This window comes from Kwoniella dendrophila, chromosome 2 (genome assembly GCF_036810415.1).
Source record: "Kwoniella dendrophila CBS 6074 chromosome 2, complete sequence".
NCBI lineage: Eukaryota > Fungi > Basidiomycota > Tremellomycetes > Tremellales > Cryptococcaceae > Kwoniella > Kwoniella dendrophila.
Genome location: NC_089477.1, coordinates 1,897,195 through 1,916,416, shown reverse-complemented (window position 1 = coordinate 1,916,416; position 19,222 = coordinate 1,897,195). Strand labels below are relative to the sequence as shown.

The window sequence follows — 19,222 nt, the reverse complement described above, 5'->3', positions numbered from 1 at the left end:
GGTCAAAGTAGTACCTTAAGTACAATGAAAGAAAAGAACAAAAGACAGGAGTAAAGCAATTCTGAAACAGCTACTCATTAACTAACGGTTATGAGACAACACTATCTTTTCAGGGTAATTAAGCAAGGTTGGTTTTCCATCGGAAATAGACTAGGTCAAGAAACCATCATTAGGAAATCATCGTAATTGGATCGAATTTTGCTAATCGGACCTCATTTAGAGAAAGCTAATGTGGATTAGCATAAATCATGTAAGTGCAGATGTAATGCGATGCATGATCAGCAAGAAAAGATGTATTCTAAAGATCTATATTATTGAAAGATGAAAAATCCCAATTCCTATCCAGACCATATCCCGTATTGCCATAAAAGCAATATATCCAATCATAATTACCTCGCCCTTAAAATGTCAGACTACCAATCTATAGTTTAGTAAATTATGTTGACATCGCATATCCTACTGATTTCTAATATCCAGCAGCAACACCGTTCTTTCTTGAATCACTTGAAGCGTAGATCGTCCCATTTTCAATGACAATAGCTTGGACTACGATTAATGTGAAAACGAAAAATGTCAAGTTCCAAAACATCAACTTGTTTTTTGTTATCTCTTAAAGGCATGATTAATGGAGAGTAAAAGCTTACCTTCGGAAATACCAATATTGACATCGAATTGACCAACTTTTTGACCTCTTGCCTCTAAATCCTTGATCAAATCTTCTGGAGGACCTTCAGGACCAACTTCAATAGTAGTTAACGGAGGTACAATTTGATTATGTACTCTATATTTTTCTATTGATTCTGAAATATCTAAACCTGAAAACAAATTTAATAAGACTTGAGCTACTGAAGGGAAAATTCTCGAGCCGCCCGAACCACCAATTATAGCATATATACTTGAAGAATCTGATTTTGATTTTGATTTTGATTTTGATTTCGATGGAGTTAAAATGATTGAAGCTGAAGTTGAAGATAAAGGTTTTTTATTTGGTTGTGGATAATTCCATGGTGAAGGCCATAATCCAAATGCATCTGATGCACCAGGTATAGAAAAATCATCTTGTTCATCATTAAATATTATACCTGTTTTGGGATCCATTACATGACTTCCCCAAATTAAATTAACTGTTGATGTAACACTGACTCCACCTCCCCATTGATCTAAAACACTTAGATGCGTTGTACCATGATCAATTGGTGTATCATGTTGTAATCCATAATAATCAATCTCGTGTGTATGGTTATCATCAATCATTTTTCTTTTTTCATCAGCCCAATTTCCTTCGTAATATTCTTTAAATCTAGTTAAATTACCCCCAAATTCCGGGGCTGGATCAGTGATTTCACTTCTAGCTCCAAAAGCAAATTTCATCGCTTCAAGTAATCTATGTACGTTCAACGGATTTGTCAGTCCACCAGTTGATGGTATGTTGAATGGTTCTAGAATTCTCAAGAAGCCTAATAGTATACCTCCACTAGTGAATTTTGCACAAGATAAATCAGCGAGAGGGAAAATGTGATTGTGATGATGATGAGAAGCTCACGATGAAGGGACATCAGTTGTGTATATCTCTTTGCCCATGAAAGTTGAATGAATCGCTGGATAAGCTCTTGCTTTATAGCCTTTCAACTGATAATATTTTCCAATATTTAGTACAACTCCCACATTGCCTTTGGAAACTGAGACGTAACTTACATCGTCCAGAGTCATGATTCCACCTGCAGCACTGATGGTCTTGATAGTACTATTTGCGATTTCGCCTCGATAGAAGGCTTGAGCGCCTTCTTCAGCTATCTTTTCCAAAGTTTTACCATAGTTGATCCGCTGTATATAATCTCCCTCAACTAATAGCTGTCCTCTTGGTGCATAGATCGCTGCCCATGTAGGTGAAGTGAGCATAAATTGACTACATTAGACAACGAAACTCCACATCAGTAAAGCCGTGATAAACGAACACGATCATCCCGAATTGAACCTACCCAAACACCTAAACACAGAGAATAGTAGGGTAATGAGCTTTGCACCTAGAAACTTTCAGAACAGGACCCATACTTACTCTCAATCTTCTTGCCAATTCTCGACTAACTTTCCAACCTCTTGCAAGCTCCGCTACAGGCATCACAACCTCTTTCCAAGGTAATTTACCGTACATTGAGTGCGCTGGGGAGCCCGAATTCATCATTAGTTCATAACCATGTTGGACCTTTACATAGATGGATGAAAATGACTTACCCAATTCTAACCCCCTCAATTCACCTGGAACACCAATAGCTAAACCACCAACTTGAGCAGCTATTCTACCAGCTTTTTCTACACCATACATTTCTTTTTCACTTTTTGCTGGACTTGTTTCTCTAAAATCGATTGAAATAACTTTTTCTTCACCATTTTCTATTATCTCATCAACAATATTATTGTCAGATCTATATTCATTTGGGATTTTAATAACCATAAATCCACCACCACCAATTCCACTTGAAAAAGCATTTAACAAACCAATACATAAAGTAGTTGTTATTGCTGCATCTACAGCTGAACCATTTTTATTTTTTAATATTGATAAACCTAAATTTGAGCATGTCACATCTTCTGATGCGACGGCACCATTTTTAGCTTCAATTAAATATGCTTCATTTCTTGGTAATCCTGTAGGAGGTGGTAATTCCCATACAGGAGGTACCATCGGTCCATCATCTAAATCCTGTTGTCTTTTCATCAATTCTCTTGAAAATATCGCTCCTATTATTATACCAATCAACAATAGTAAAATATACATAACATATTGTCCATACTTTTGCCACAATGGTCTATGATGATGGTGATGATGATGTTTGATATGTGTATTACCTGAACCATTCATTGAGACGGGTAATAAATCCTCTTCATCATCATCATCATCATCATCATGATAATCTGGTGATGACTGATATTCAGGTTGATTAGCGAAATGAACTTGTCTCTTGAAAGGTGGATGATTCCAAAATTGCCAAGCAGGAGAGGTTTGTCTTTGTATATTTGGTCTATCATTTTCCGTTGTTGGTTCAATTGAATCATTCAATAAAGGATTTGTCTCTCCAATCTCTTCGGATCTTCTAAAAGGTGTCGAGGACGACATGGTGGAACCGCGCGCTCTTCCAGCCAAGAAGGTAAGATTGATTCCTTCTGATCTGTCAGTCCTCAGTCAGACAGGTCCAGCACGATAGTAGAATACGTCTGTCAAATGCAAGACAAGCGTTAGTTTTCAATAATGTGATACCATACTCATCGTAACCACAGGATTTTCCTGGGCTTAATTCATTCACTCTAAGATCTTGCTCGTTTATTAACTTAATGTTGTCATTCTCCGGCCTTCGCCCTTCGGCCATATCCTAAGCTTAAGATACCTGTAAATTCACCGGGATCAATCCCACGCTTCGCTCTGCCACTTTCGGTATCCTCCACTGGTATCTGCATCTCTGCATTTTATATTATGTTTCTATTATACGAGTAGATCATTCTAGTGAGGAGCCCCATTTCAAATTGCAGATTAAGGAACACATAATTATTTTCTCGGTTATTATGTGAGATAAGGGTCATTTCTTTACTTACTTGTATTACCGTCGCTAATAATGAAGAGTGGAATTAAGATTAACAGAGGAAATATGACGACGACCTAGTATATCACAAAAACCAATAACCAGAAGCCCTTTACCACCTTGAAAATTGTCAAAGTCATATCTTCCGTCAACTGAACGACAAGTCTGTGTCCACCCCTTTTCAAGCCCAACACAGTCTTCGCAATCCTTTAACACACCTCGAGACTAAGAACCCAACAGATCAGCGTGCAATCATGACTTCCAAAGTCTCCTCGTTCAGCAGAATATGCTCAGTGTCCCGACAATCTCGCCTAAACAACAAAGTAAGACCTGTCGCAGGTTTGGTTGGTCAACGAGCATTAAGCATTGCAGCTAGACCATTGATAACTTCCGGGGCTACCGCTGGCAGACGGATAGTCGGTGTTAGGTATGCATCAAATTGGCCAAAAGTAACTTCCGAGAACCCCGTAAGTATTCCTTGTCATTGACATATTTTGGGAGAGATCCGACATTCACAGCGCAGCTAATAAGACATAATGGTTACAGCTTGGTTTAGATGATCCCTCTTTACTCATTCAGAAAGGTCTGATCGATGGTAAATGGGTGGATACCAAATCAGGCAAGACTTTCGAGGTGACCGGTGAGTATAGTCTGACTATCAAATTTGTCCAACTCGCAATCTTCGACCGTTACATACCTGCTATATCGGTGTATAAGGTCACATGCTGACCTATACACCACTATCGTAGACCCTGCATCAGGCAAAGTACTTGGAACATGTCCTGATCAAACTGTACAAGATACTAAAGCAGCCATTGACGCAGCTTACAAAGCATTTGGAACATTCAAAAATACATCACCTATGCAACGACAAAATTGGTTAAGTGAATTACATAAATTATACATGGAAAATATTAATGATATAACAAGATTAATAGTTTGGGAAAATGGCAAATCATGGACAGATGCTTCGGTCGAAGCAAATTATGCTGCATCATTTTTTAGTTGGTTTGCTGCTGAAGCGTTAAGAACAAATGGTGAAACTATACCTTGTTCTGTACCTGGTACAAGAAATTTAACTATCAAACAACCAATTGGTGTAGTTGCTTTATTGTGTCCATGGAATTTCCCTGCAGCAATGATTGCGAGAAAATTAGGTCCTGCCTTAGCTGTTGGATGTACTTCTGTAGTCAAAACTCCAAGTGAAACTCCTTTTACAACTTTAGCTATTGTCGAGGTAAGTCATAACAACATCGATCACTGAACTCATCTCGAAGCGAAATTATAGGCTAACCCTAATCTGTTTATAGTTAGCCAGACGTGCAGGTGTACCTGATGGAGTAATTAATGTGATCAATACACACGAAAACTTACAAGATGTAGGAAATGAATTATGTACAAATCCATTAGTACACAAAGTATCATTTACAGGATCGACCAATGTAGGTAAATTATTAGCAAAACAATGTTCATCAACATTAAAGAAAATGTCATTAGAATTAGGCGGTAATGCACCTTTAATTGTATTCGATGATGCTCATATACCAACAGCAGTTCAAGGTACAATTGCATCAAAATTTAGAGGTTCAGGTCAAACCTGTGTTTGTGCAAACAGAATTTATGTTCAAGAGGGCATCTATGATAAATTTTCAGAAGCTTTAGCAGAAAAAGTTGCTCAATTTAAAGTTGGAAGTGGTTTCGATGATGGTGTAACTCATGGTCCTCTGATTCATGCTAGACAAGCTGACAAAGTTGATGAAGTGAGTTGAATAGGCTGTACATTTTTGACATGTATGGGGAGTACTTGGCGGAGATTCAGAATGCTAATTTTGCTTATTACTCCAGCACGTCAAAGATGCAGTTTCGAAAGGTGCTAAGGTTTTAGTCGGTGGAAAGAGAGGTAAAGGCACAGAGTACATACCTACTGTTCTGACTGATGTGACCGATGAATGTGTGAGTAATCCCCTCATTTCGATATCAATTGAAAAATCATGCTGACATACTTAATTCAAGCTCATATCTACCGAAGAGACCTTTGGTCCGGTAGCAGCATTGTTCCGATTCAAGACTGAAGAAGAAGTCATTGAAAGAGCAAATAACTCTGAAGTTGGATTAGCAGGTTACTTCTTCTCTGAAGATGTTGATAGGGTGTTTAGAGTTTCAGAAGCTTTAGAAACTGGTATGGTCGGTGCCAATACTGGTATGATCAGTCAAGCTGTTGTGTAAGTCAAAGCAAATAATTTTATCGTCTGTCCTGTTTCATTCAGCTAGTTGTGAGATAGCAAACTGATCACCAATCTCGCTTTATAGACCATTCGGTGGTGTCAAAGAATCCGGTTACGGTAGAGAAGGAGGTCATCAAGGTACTGAAGAATACACTATCACTAAATTGATCGCTGTTGGAGCTAGAGTCAAGCAATAGGTTGAGAACAGAATTGCGGGCAGCGGATATTTACAATCCTCAGCTAGCTGCCTCAGATTCCAAGTTGTATATAGCATCAATAAGAGCAATAAGCTGAAAAAAAAAGACACGGGAAGTTATGCATCACCTAGCCGTCTACAGAGGATGACTTGCATATATATGTCACGAATTGCTGTTCAAGAGCTATGAAGTTCCACGCGGATTTCCCCGCTCAGATGAATAAGATTGAATAGGGAGTGACAGCGCCGCTTTTGACCAAGCATTTTGGGAGAACGAGGACACTATGCATGTATCTGACACCCACATGCAGATCCGGAGGATGATGAGCTTCAGGATCACTGCCGTAGATGAACATCTTTGTTTGAGTATGTAAGCAAATGTGGATATGAATCAAAGACGGGGTCGAAAAAACGGGGGAAAATCGCAGGTTTTACGAGGAAAGATTCAACGAACAGTTTTGAAAGTTGCGGTTGATTTGTTTTTGTTCTTCCTTCTGTTTTGACTATTATAATCATCAAGATTGCAATTGTTGCTTTATAATACCTTTTGATCACTTTGTTATCTCTACCCGTTTCACAGGAATCTTTACAACACTGTGTATGCTAGAAAGGTACAACGCACCATCAACAAACTCTTACTTCTGTCAATAGATTTGGAACGAATGAATTTTAGAATCTAATCAAGGTTATCCGGAATCTACGCTCAAACGAATTTCAGATAGTAGATACCTAAAATCCCTTCGTCAAGAACTTTCTAGATCCGCTGGCTTTTCTTATGAACATACAGATTAGGACATAATTCAAATACCATTGCTTAAAATGGTGTTTAATGGATATAAAGTAACTTCAGCAAAACTTGCGAATGGTGAAATAGTCGCACAAAATGGTATGTCCCGACCTCTATATCAAACGATTCATGAAATCTCAAATAAAATCTTGAATCTAAAAAATTATCGATACTTACCCCATTTTTATACATAATCAGATCATGTATACGTTTCATTACCTTGGTCAGAAAGAGATGGTCAGTTCTTTACACCTAATTAGGATTTCTAATCATCCCGAGGAAAAACGTTTCCTTCCTGACTGAGAATGTAATCATGATGCCTAAACTCTTCATTCGAGAGATAGAAGATACGATACTGATAATATCTGATCTTTGCATCATGCTTCCGTTATTAGGTACACCGTATAACATAGCAAGGATAATCGAATTTTTACCGCCGAATACATCACCTAAAAAAGGTTCTAGAGCAGTTAGCTCTGGATCTGAAATTATGGTTCGATTGAGTTTATATTATAGACCACCTGATGTAGGTTTAGCTTCCTCACCCCTTGTCTCGCTGTCTCTCTTCTACGAAGGATGCTGTCGTCGCAAGAAAGGAGCGAGCAGCAATAGTTGGAAATCTCCAAATGAAGAATCACGAAAGCACTATTGGGTTGCTGCGCTCCACCACTTTCGATTGCTAAATCAATCATTCTACACTTATCTCTCTGTATTTATATACATAGTGCTAACACCTGAGCACTCTCTTTATAGGTATCATTAAGACCTATGAATGATTTTAGATTACTGTTTGCAGCTATACATACAGATATTCAACCAATTTCAAATGTTAGAGGTAAATGTTATGTTAGACATAAAGATAGAATTGATGATTTATTAAAATGGAAAAAACTGCCTGATCATTTTTATTTCGTCAAATTTTATGATCCATATATAAAAAGAGATTTTGAGGTAATAAGAACAGAAAGCGTCAATAATAGTAAGTCCACCATGAATCTATTGGACTGTGAACATGACCAGATGAATTGTTCTCACATACAACATACCTTTAAACTTGTCTCTTTTGGGCTACATTGCTAAATTTCCTTGACACTCATAGTCCCACAGGATGTTAAAAAATCTCTCATGTCAAGATATGAATATCTAGTAACGGAACGTGAGATGGTAGCAGACTTGACAGAAGCCTTCAGAAGTTGTTGTGTATGTGATAAATGGGCTTCTTATCAAGAATCAGTTAAATGCGAGTAAGTCGTCTCCCCATACTCCAACATGGAAAGGTGAAACTGGAGAATGGCTGATTCCAAAACTTTCGTTTTAGGGCTTGTAAGAAGCATTATCACATGTCGTGTTTGACCCCACCATTGATAGGTAAACCAGCAAAAGGTTATTCGTGGTTCTGTATACCATGTTCTTTTCAACGTCACAAAGACGTGGAATCGGAGAAATTCAGATTTACTACGAATGGTTCTTCGACGACAACAGCAAAAAGCAAGCAGAAAGCTAAAAATAAGATTACTGCTACGGATGCTAGACCTGACGTGACTTTCAGAGGTTGGCCATGGAGATATTTTGGGTAAGCTATATACAACAGGCCCGAAATTGACTAAAGCTGACCATCATCGACACAGAGTATATACTACTCCGGAAGATACATTGGGTCAGTTTGAGCTGCAACTGGTAGCAATAACCCCAGCTGACATTTTCCATTTCTTACAGATCCTGAAGATGCTATATTCCCTCGAGCAGCTACGAGAGTAGGATCGAAATACCAAGCTAACGTACCTTCTTGGGAAGAACAAGAAAAACCTCATCTACCTGGAATGATCGAAGCTGAAGCGGGACCATCAAGACATGGTTTAATGGAAAGAGGTTACGAACCTGGAGAAAGGAAATATGAGTCTACGATAGATGTCAGATCCAGACCAGATGAAGAGCGTAAGTAACTTTTTGCGCCAAGCTCAATCAGAGTGAAGCTAATTTTTCCAAAAGTCAACAAATATATGGAAGATGTCAGATTACTCAAGTTAGCTGTTCCAGCTCATGACGTCGAAAGGTTGAACCTTGCTATAGATCTATACACAAGTCTAGGAAGGGAAAAGGCTATTCAATCCATGCGTAAAACTAAATTAGCTGATTTCAAGCCTATAAACGTATGTCCACAACTACTTCCGAAATTTGACCTATTCATATCAATGTTGAACTGATTATGATAATATTAGTTTTCGGATAAAGAAACAGCTATATTTGAAGCTGAATTAGAAAGAAATGGAGGATTAGAAACGCATGAAACGGCAAAATTGTTAAATAACCGTACACCTGCAGAAGTATTAAGATTCTCATACATATGGAAAAATAAACAATTGTCAAAAGAAAATGAAGCTTTAAGACATCATCATAAAGTATCTACGTCACATGCCAGACAAAATAAAACACTAGGTGCTCCATCTTTAGGTAGAATCAGAGTTACATCTTCTTTAGCTAATCATTCTGATGATGAAGTATCATTATATGGAAATGATTTTATAAAAGAGAAAGAACAAGAAAAAGAAATTATAAAATGTGCTGCTTGTTCAACTAGAATATCAAGTGTTTGGTGGAGATGTCCTAGAACTGTTCAAGGTGAAACTATGTGTGAAGATTGCGGGTAAGTCAGAAACAATATTCTTTTCAGCTAAAGGACGCATGGATAATCAGCTGAATTGGTTTGTTGTCCTAGTTCGAATTATAGAAAGTACGGAGTGATTTCTTTCGTTAAATCAGAAGACAGTAAAAAGGATATAAAAAAGGATGCTGCTCAGAAAAAGGCAAAGGTAACTTAGCTTGATATCACATTTTGGAAGCTAATGAAGCTGATTCCCTCATTTTGCATAGGGAGATGGAAGTGGTACAGCTACTCCGGTTCCACTGCCGCCGCCGAAGTTGCCTCCATGTGCTAATTGTAAGAAGATGGAACCTAAAGCTATGATGGCTAGATGCAAGAATTGTACTTACTCAGTGCATTCTGGTAAGTCGCAGCGAATACCAAGTAGAGTAATCCTTGACTGACCTAAATTCCCGCTATAGGGTGCTATGGTATACCATCTCAAGATATGGGTTCGAATTGGGAATGTGATTTATGTTTAAATGCTAAATCTGAGGAGAATCATCTGGTGGGTTGACTTGACTGTTTTGATATTCATTTTTCATTCATTTAGCTAATTTGAAGAATTAAAGGAACCACAATGCGTACTTTGCCCTCGAGATTTAACTCCAATAACATCAAAGATAAAACGAAAATCAAACCAACATACAGAATTCGATTTACTTTCGGCACTGAAACCTACAGAAGGTAGAAGATGGGCTCATATTTTATGTTCAGCTTATATACCTGAAGTTGGTTATTCTGAACCTGAAAGAATGAAAACTGTCGAAGGTGTTATGGAAGTATCTGAAGATAAATGGGAAAATGTAAGTTTACAAGATTTTCAATCATGATCGAACTTGACTGATTGAAAATATTGGAAACTGCATAACTTAGCAATGTACACTATGTAATCAAAATGATGGAGCTGTTATAGGATGTACAGATTGTGGTGATCTGTTTCATCCTGCTTGTGCATGGTTATCAGGTTATAAAATGGGTTTTGAATTTAGTCTGGTGAGTTGAATTAAAGATTCCTTATCTTCCCACATAATTAAAAAGTCTGTCAATGGTGTATAGTCAAGACAAGTACGAGACTGCTAATTCGTCATTATTCGTTCAAAAAATAGGCAAAACCAGGTAGACATGGTCAAGTCATTGTAACTAAATTTAAGGATTCTGAGGGTGTTATGGGACCTGGTTTATGGTGTAAATCTCATGATCTAAACGAAAGAGTGATATATGATTTATGGGAAATTGATCCTGAACAAAATGAAGTAAGTCTTTTTTTTTCTCTTGACGTATACCTTTTAATACAGCGTGGAAAACTGATATAACCTATGGAATATCCTTTCTGTATTACCTTATTAGACTGCCTTACAAATTTACATTTCATCTTATAAAGCAATACCACCACATGACTCATTCGCAACACTTCGAAAAGCCAAAAGATTAGAAAATCATTTACCTCATATTATCATCAATGATCATAATCAACAACAAAGTATTATACGTGATTGTCAAATTTGTGAAGATTGTGATATCGACGTTTCACCTTTATGGCATCAAGTTGATTCTGATTTCCAGGATATAAAAGATGAAAGAATGGATATCGATGATAATGGTGATGTCAATAATCAAGTTGACGATAAAGAAACACATACTAATACGAACCATCTGAAGAGAAAAGCAGATGAAATGGATGAGCTGATGAATGGAAAAAATGATAATTTGGAATCAAAAAAGGGAAAGGGAAAAAAGAATGTTTGTCATTTATGTTGGTTCAACTATCGTTAAATATCATATTTCAGATCAAATCGCCATATTTTTAGATAGATATGTAGATCAGTACAAGTTGTTGTAGATGCATTGCAGTCATGGTTGTTAAATCGCCATACAAGCTGACAAAGGAAGAGGTGAGGCTATTGTGTGATAGCACAGAGACATATCGAGAATCACAAAATGCATAGTAAATATAGAACTATAGCAACAAGAATATAGAAAAGTATTCTTTTATTGGTGGTTGAAAGAGAGATGGTGAGGAAAGCCAAAGGATAATGGGATCCGAAGACAGATTATATAATTTTTTCCAGTGCACAACGGCGAAAACTACAGAAGATATCCATTATTCCACGATCGAGGAACTCCCCCTCTGGTACTCATTCAGAACGAATGATTATCAACCAGAAGGTGAGCACTCTTACACGCGAAGCGGCAATATCTTTTGTAGGGAAATCATTATATTATCGATCGACGAAGGAAAACGGATATGGCTTTGGTGGAGTACAGGAATTGTTGGGGTCAAAAGAATATGAAGAAGATTTGCTTTGGGATTATTAACCTACAACAACTTCTTCAGTTTCATCAATTAATTCTTCAACAATCTCTTCAACTTTTTCATCTTGATCGTGATTAATTTCATTTATAATTGATTTCTTTTGTTTACCTAATCTCGATCTTTCTGAATCAAGTTTCTTATTATTTCTTAATCTCCATGCATTCCATTCAGAAATATCTCTTTGTCTTTGTGCTAATTTTTCAGCTGAACCTCTATTTTCTTCTGCTGCATCTTCTTCATCAAATTGTCTTGAATATTCTTTTAATTCTTTTCTAACTTTTTTAATTTGTTCTTTTGTTAATAATGTTGATGGTCTAGGTCTCCATAAGAATTGTTTGAATTTATCTTGTGGTTGATGTGTTAATTGTTGACCTTTGAAATCCCATACACAATAACCAGGTTCAGGCTAAAAGAAGTTTTATCGTTATTAGTACATATGGTCTACTGAGCTGTGTATAGAGCTAAAAACTTACAGTTTGTCTCCATGCGGAAGCAGAAGTGGCTAAATATCTTCCAGATGGATCCCATGCAATGTCAGTGATACCGTAGTGTTCACCAGAAGCGAGCATGGTAACATTGGCTCCAGGTTCAGAGATTTCTCTTCTTTCGTCAACGACAAAGTCAAGATCCCAGAATTCGACATCGAATTTTTGGGAAGAACCGATGGTGGCAAGAGCGATATGTCGACCTCGAGGTGACCAAACAAGGGTGTTGGCGATCTTGGAATCAAGGTGTTTGATAGCAATGAAATCACCCTTCTTTTGGTCGAGTTGGTAGAAATCAATGTTGTATTTGATTACGACACCGGGAATACCTTGACCGTAGTTAGGATCGTTTGATGAGACCATGGCAAATCGGTTACCTTGAGGCTCCCAAGCGAATTGAGGGACGTAATCTGGATTGAATTTGTCAGCTAAATTACCACGATACGATAATATGTCGGCTTACCCTTAAATTCGATAACCTCGACTGGGTAATCTTTCTCTCTAACTCTGAAAAGCTCAAGATTGCAGAAAGTAGCTTTCTTTGATTTGGCTTTTCTAGCGTGTCTGTCGACCTTGACACAGAGGAAGTCACCTTGGTTTTGCCAGTAGAATTTACACTGAAAGGGGTGAAAAGCTGATCAGCATATGTATCATACGAGAAAAGGAATGATGTATAACTCACATCGGTAACATTGAAGAGATTTTTGGCTCTGAGGATGTTTCTACTTGGAATAGACATGATGCTAACTCTTGCAGGTTGATTTTGAGCTTCAGGTGTCCAGAAAACGAAACTACATTCTTTTCCTTTACCTGCTTTTCTAGCAGCGAAATCTTTATCACTCATAGGACACCATTCAAAGTTTTGTACACCTTCAATTTTGATTGATTTTTTATCTAAAAGACCCATGCCAGGTAATTCGTAAACGGCAATACCAGTACCAACATTACATTTAGCGATGTAAGCGTCATCAGGTGACCATTTGAAAGATGGCCAAGCCATTTGTTGAGGACCATCTTCACCTTGAACAGGTTTATCAGCGGGGAATGTTCTGAGTACTCGTTGTGCTTTGACGTCCCATACAACGAAATGGTTTCCTTCATCTTCAGGCCCAAAGGTTTCTCTTAAAGCTGCATTAGGGTGATTTTCAAAGTTATCTAATGGTTCTTCAGACCAGGTAACAAGGTAGTTTTCCAATGGTGAGAATTGGATAAGTCTTACTCCAGGATGAGTAAATCTAAGAACGTTGACACCGATAGATCCATCGAGTTTAGGTCCTGACCAAAGTGCGACACCAACTCGGTGAAGAGATGAAAGGTAGGTACCGAGAGGGGACCATTGGAGGTAGAGTTCTCCCCATTTCTACAATGGTAATTAGCTAAAGATCCGCTTTTTGTCAGATCGACCCCACTCACGTTGTTTTTAAGGGGTTTACCATCAGCTTTGACAGCGTCGGCGGTACCGTTTCTGTTGTTCCACCAGATACTGACATCTTGGTCTCTGAAAGTAAGATATTGATCTCGACCAGCGCTATCACCTAACCAACTTCGAAGGTGATCCTGAGCGAAACACAGTCAGCTACAGTTCGATTGGGTGACAAGCCTCTGGTAGCTTACCTTTTCAACGTAAGTCTTTTCTCTCCATCCTGTTGGAAGTTCTCCTTCTCCTACAGGGAGGTTGGCGTATCTCTCGATATCACCGAATCTATTGACGTAAAGAGTATTTTTACCGAAAGCTGCACCATCAAGAGCTCGAAGAGCGTTTTCAGCTTGTTGAGCATCAGGATAAGTAAGGAAGATGAATCTAAAAAGTACAACGCTGTCAGCTTGAGAAGTGACAAGATTGTTCGTTAATTCGGAAGCTGAACTTACCCTTTGTTTGTAGCAGCTTTATCATCCCATGGCATACTAATATTTTCTTCTTCAATTGGTGCACCAGCTTTGGCGAATAATTGTCTTAATCTATCGACTAATTTTTGTTTTTTACCTTCATCAATGACTGGGATATTATCAATGACGAGAACATTTTCGAAACCTTGTTGAGTATCGACGGCATATCTAGAAATACGACAAGTGAATTAGCATCAATGGATGAACGACCCAACAAGTTGAAGTAGGGTTGTTAGCTCACTTGTCTTCGATATCAGCGTAACCCTCTTGGAGTTCAGCTTCAAAATCGAGCTGTTCTTCTTCTGTGAATCCTTCTATTTTCTCAAATTCTGACATATTGCAAGATGATCTATGCTGTGAGGAAGATAGAAGAAAACAAAAATACTTAATATGTCAATTAGAAAACTCAAAAAGTGGTTGTCGCGAACAAAAAGTGATGTCTTTGTTTCAACTTCCTGAAATGCATCGGGATTATTCATTACATAATTAATCCCGTATATGAACCTTGCGTGTGGCACTATGTGGCACCGTTATAATAAGGTGAGTTGGTATGAATATAATGGTTTAACATGCATGTTGCATTGAATTAAAAGGATCGTATTTAATTTGTAGTCATTGTATATAATCTAATATGTGATATGTATAGATGGAGAGAAATGAAATATATGTAGAAATTATATCCATCAAAGCGCAAAAGATGCTAAAACACCAAGAATCATAGGAAGATCACCAGCATCTAATAGAGAATAACAGGAGGTAGAACCTTGAATCCGTTTAGAACTGGTAAACGGAAAAAATGTCAGTTGACATCCATACTTATATATACCTAGACAGCAAACACTCACAGAGAAAGACAAGAACCAAGGATTAAGGGCGAAGGGATATAACAGATGTGAAGCTGTTATGATACCCATTGGTACGAACACTTCCAAACTGGTTACTCGGTATCCATAAGGCACTAAACTGGAATTTGTGATAATCATCATTGGCTACAAAAGTTTCAAAGTCATCAGCGTTAATTGTCTTGTTTTACATAATTTTACATAATGATAAACATCGAAAAGCTGTACTTACAACACATAGACCGAAGAAAGATAGTTGTGGCCAGAAACGACGCCAGATAATAGGCAATTGTAAAAAGAAATTCGATTTTTCAACAGTTTTAATAGTCGTAGACCATCTGCCAAGTGAGTGCACATGTCAGCATGGATTGTCATAGGGATTTTGGTGTGGAACCTTACTCACGTCATATTATATCCGACCAAATGACTGATCAAAGCAGCTGACATTGGCATTGACATACCAGTGAAGAAGATACTGAAATAAGCTGTATAATTGTATGATTCGGCGTCAATAGGCATTCACTAAGGTTATAATGTAAGTAATCAACTTACGAATCCACTTGATCTGATCGATAGCCAGTTGGGAACAGTTTGGAACCTTTAATCGATATCGAAGAGTAATGAAGGAGACGTTACAGATACCAACGAAGAGGACGATACAAACAAGAGTTACTTTCCAAGAGGGGAGGTCTATAGAATTGGAGTTAGCATGATGTTATATGTGGAATTGTGAAACCAGTGAATGCTTACAATAGCCATCAACAGGTACTAAGATGAGAAATATTGATCAGTATAAGATATTAAGAGGTTATCGAATCAAGAAACTTACAAGCAAGACCTTGAATAAAGTAGTTGGCAACGGACATAATCCATGCAATGGAAATGGCATAATAAGAAAAGATATAACCACAGATAGTGAATTTGGAATGCATAGGGATATTAGACCACATGAATCTGTGGAATAATGGTGTGATTGGACCTTTGGTGAACCATTGTTTAAATGGATGGAAAAGAAGTTCACTATCAGATATGTCAGCGAAACGGACTTTGAGAACCTAGAAAAAAAGTGAAAAAACATACGAGCATCCGAAAGCGTATTTTTGCCATCGATTGATTTCATCATCACAAGTCAAAGATACACCTTCTTCAAATGCACCACCAGTATAAGTTGCCCACCTTACAGTATAACCCTATAAAAGTCTTATATCAGCAATGAGATATTTTGATTATTGGTTATATTGCTTACCTTGATTTGTAACGTTACAGCGATTTGGAAATCCTCAGATACGTGATCTTCCGACCAGATCTTATTGACACCGTCATCAGGATCGATAGACATACATTCTTGCAACGCTGACCAACGGAGGAAGGCATTATGACCGACGAACGGCGCAACTGTACAGCAAGGTCATCAGCATATATACTTTTACGGTCAGGATATAGACACTTACCTTCACCAGAAGCAGCACAATAGGAAATAGCATGTTGAATAGATCTTGTGAAATGGGCAATACCATTTTCGAAGAAATGATGAGCGACTTGCATGACACCTGACATATGTTGAATGATAGCGACTTCAGGAGATTCTTTCATCTCTGAAACAGCATCTGCGAAACAATCTTCTGGTACTCTGGTATCTGAATCAATAATCAAAATGACTTCACCAATTCTGATGTTACCTGCTGCCCAAGCTTTACCTTCCTTTTCTTCTAAAGCTTGTGCTAAAGCAGCATCATAAACGTCATTTTCATGTAATTCGTTCCAATTTGTTTCAGAATCCAATTTTTCTTCAGCTAAAGGTCTTAATTCATCCATAATCTCTTCGACTCTTAACGATAATGCTGAAGCATAATTCATATTACCAGCTTTCTTGAATCTACCTTTTCTAACAAATCCATCTACACCATGTCCAGGTCTAGCAACATAAGCTATATTATTGTCAAAGTAGAATCTTCTTCTTTTATCAGCTTCAGCTTTAGATAATAACTGTAAACCATCATCACAAATCAAAATTCCAACTGAACCACCTTGTCGTTCATATGTGGTGATAGCGACTTTGAGCGATTCGACGGTAGGCATAATGACATCTTCCAATGATTCCTGTATGAGTATAATACGTCAGCATTATTCTAGGACACTGCCATCGCATAGACTCACCTTGTAAACAGGTAATTTGACAGTAACATGGGCCAAGTCTCCCATAGTACGTTTAGGGGCGATACCAGAGAAGTATTTTGATTTTTGGGTGACTTGACGAACAGGACCGAATATTTGCCACTGTATCCCTTGTTAGTAAAATGATAACAGAAAGTAAGACATTGACATGGACTTACGAATGAACCGATAAGACACATGCAGGCGAAAGAAGCGATACAAAAGAGACCAGGGGCGAAGATGAATAAGACGAACCGCATTGGAGAACCATCAAGTAAATATTCTTTGATGAGAACTCTTAAACCAAGTGAGATAATAGCCATACAAGTCATGATGGCAAAACCATCTGATATAGGTGCTATTAGCATTACAGGTCTTTCTCTCCAATATCTTTGCATTTCTTTTTTAGCTATATCTTCAGGATCTAAATTTTCTTCTTTGGTCTTTATTGATCCTTCTTTATCATCAGCATTCAATTCAGGTAAAACCACACCATCAATACCATATTTTTCATTGGCATTTTCTGAATCTCTTCTTTCACGTTCATGATCTTGTTCCCTTTCTTTAGCATCTTGTACCATGACTAAATTGAATTTCATATTAACTTCAGGTCCTTGCCAAATAAATTCGATTAATGATTCTTCTAAAGCTTCCGCAGCTGGAATAACATTCTCTACAGCATCTGCCCAAACACATAATACTTGTTCCGAACGAACAAAAGCGGCATATTGATGTTTTCTTGCTCGGGCGAGGAGTTCTATCGAATCGAGAATCTGGATACGGGTGTTTTCGTCTATAACAAGTTCAGTCATTGATGGTGATGGATTACTGCGTTCACTGTATTAGCTTGTGATCTTTGATCAAGAAAGCTCTGTAACTCACATGTAAGTACCAAAAATGGTTGTGACGATATCAGATCTTATCTTGATAGCCACTTCAGGATTCAATTTGGTGATAGCTTCTTCGAAAGGTTTAAGAGCTTCATAATCTACTGGGAAAGTTCTGTATAAACCAGTTCTTGCTCTTAATGTTACACCAGTTGCAGCATCGTTCCTCCGTACACCCATTCTAGGAGCTTTGAACCATTTCTTTCTTTGTACACCAATTCTGAAAATATGATCTGCCATGACATCCAAAGCATCGAAACCATCACCCACTAACACAGCTCTTGGATTTTCATCTTGAGCACCTGTACCTAATGACATAGTTTGACCAGCAGATTTCAACATTGATTCATCTTCTTCAGGTATAGTCATACCTATACCACCGATTGACATTGGAGGTGGATTGATGTTCAGGGTATCTTCTTTAGTTGCATTCGCTGATCTTGTTAATGGAATTAAACCATTTTGGGCATAAGCATTATACGCATCTAGGTTTTCATCTAATCTTCTCATTACACGTTTTGATCTATGTTTACTTTTACTTTTCTTATCTTTTGATTTTGATGATTTCTTTATTCTAGATTTCATCGGTGGTGCAGCTTCCCATCCTGGTAAAGCTTCTGATCCAGCTCTAGCTTTACCTTTACCTTTGTTTTTCCTTGTGACTGATAATCTACTTGGAGCGAAACCTTCATCAGAATTATATGCTTCTTCATCTGAACTTGCATCATCTATAGAAAGTTTAGATTTATAGAAAGCTTTATTCATTCCTTCAGTATTTGCTGATGTTTCTCCTAGCCTAAGATTTACAGGATTCGTATCCCTCCTGGCTATAGCTAAACTTGCTGTTCTATGCCATGCTGGTACGATGGCCTGTGATAATCTTCTACCATTGATACCACCCTGCGATTCACCAGAGAACGTCCTTCCACGAGTGACAGGATCGATGGGTGCATCGGGAGGTGGCTCATTGAGACCAATAGAAGCGAGAGAAGGGAAAAGGGATGATCGTCGTTGGGTGGCTCGTAAGGGTGGGGAATCATGGGTGGGAAGTTCAGGTGGGGAGAATGCTGGTTTGGGTTTACCGAAGATACCCATGGTGAATGAGGTTGTTGGTGTTAGACAAGTGTATTAGGTGATCAAGGAGGGAGATAAGAGTCCTAGTCGATGTGACCTTGATGCAAGACCCGTTCACTCCTTTTGTCGGATTGGTGATATCTATACAAACA

The 19,222-nt window shown here is 38.0% G+C and overlaps 5 protein-coding genes across 5 annotated transcripts; 2 read left to right on the top strand and 3 right to left on the bottom strand.

Moving 5' to 3' along the window:
* Window positions 1–466: 466 nt before the first annotated feature.
* L201_002113 (gamma-glutamyltransferase) lies at window positions 467–3,115 on the bottom strand (the record flags this gene model as incomplete). The annotated part of the gene is made up of 7 exons (XM_066217891.1): window positions 467–546; window positions 645–1,474; window positions 1,544–1,629; window positions 1,696–1,906; window positions 1,980–1,987; window positions 2,057–2,160; window positions 2,233–3,115. 7 exons carry the CDS (start codon window positions 3,113–3,115, stop codon window positions 467–469), a joined length of 2,202 nt encoding a protein of 733 aa, XP_066073988.1.
* Window positions 3,116–3,829: 714 nt separating this feature from the next.
* On the top strand, window positions 3,830–5,997 carry L201_002112 (uncharacterized protein; the record flags this gene model as incomplete). Its single annotated transcript, XM_066217890.1, has 7 exons — window positions 3,830–4,042; window positions 4,122–4,215; window positions 4,325–4,812; window positions 4,886–5,335; window positions 5,421–5,528; window positions 5,589–5,797; window positions 5,886–5,997. 7 exons carry the CDS (start codon window positions 3,830–3,832, stop codon window positions 5,995–5,997), a joined length of 1,674 nt encoding a protein of 557 aa, XP_066073987.1.
* Window positions 5,998–6,815: 818 nt separating this feature from the next.
* On the top strand, window positions 6,816–11,200 carry L201_002111 (uncharacterized protein; the record flags this gene model as incomplete). Its single annotated transcript, XM_066217889.1, has 17 exons — window positions 6,816–6,882; window positions 6,982–7,020; window positions 7,179–7,309; window positions 7,537–7,762; window positions 7,883–8,027; window positions 8,102–8,356; window positions 8,412–8,440; window positions 8,500–8,718; window positions 8,773–8,933; window positions 9,003–9,427; window positions 9,500–9,593; window positions 9,655–9,787; window positions 9,847–9,932; window positions 9,997–10,230; window positions 10,301–10,420; window positions 10,534–10,680; window positions 10,775–11,200. 17 exons carry the CDS (start codon window positions 6,816–6,818, stop codon window positions 11,198–11,200), a joined length of 2,937 nt encoding a protein of 978 aa, XP_066073986.1.
* A 539-nt stretch (window positions 11,201–11,739) lies between these two features.
* Window positions 11,740–14,449, bottom strand: L201_002110 (eukaryotic translation initiation factor 3 subunit B; the record flags this gene model as incomplete). Its single annotated transcript, XM_066217888.1, has 8 exons — window positions 11,740–12,147; window positions 12,215–12,636; window positions 12,690–12,843; window positions 12,909–13,586; window positions 13,640–13,783; window positions 13,841–14,027; window positions 14,096–14,281; window positions 14,355–14,449. The coding sequence occupies 8 exons, from the start codon at window positions 14,447–14,449 to the stop codon at window positions 11,740–11,742; spliced, it is 2,274 nt and encodes a 757-aa protein (XP_066073985.1).
* A 438-nt stretch (window positions 14,450–14,887) lies between these two features.
* On the bottom strand, window positions 14,888–19,091 carry L201_002109 (uncharacterized protein; the record flags this gene model as incomplete). The annotated part of the gene is made up of 13 exons (XM_066217887.1): window positions 14,888–14,893; window positions 14,959–15,102; window positions 15,188–15,293; window positions 15,359–15,440; window positions 15,508–15,645; window positions 15,706–15,723; window positions 15,785–15,975; window positions 16,036–16,145; window positions 16,202–16,350; window positions 16,407–17,055; window positions 17,113–17,232; window positions 17,289–17,937; window positions 17,992–19,091. 13 exons carry the CDS (start codon window positions 19,089–19,091, stop codon window positions 14,888–14,890), a joined length of 3,462 nt encoding a protein of 1,153 aa, XP_066073984.1.
* Window positions 19,092–19,222: the final 131 nt, after the last annotated feature.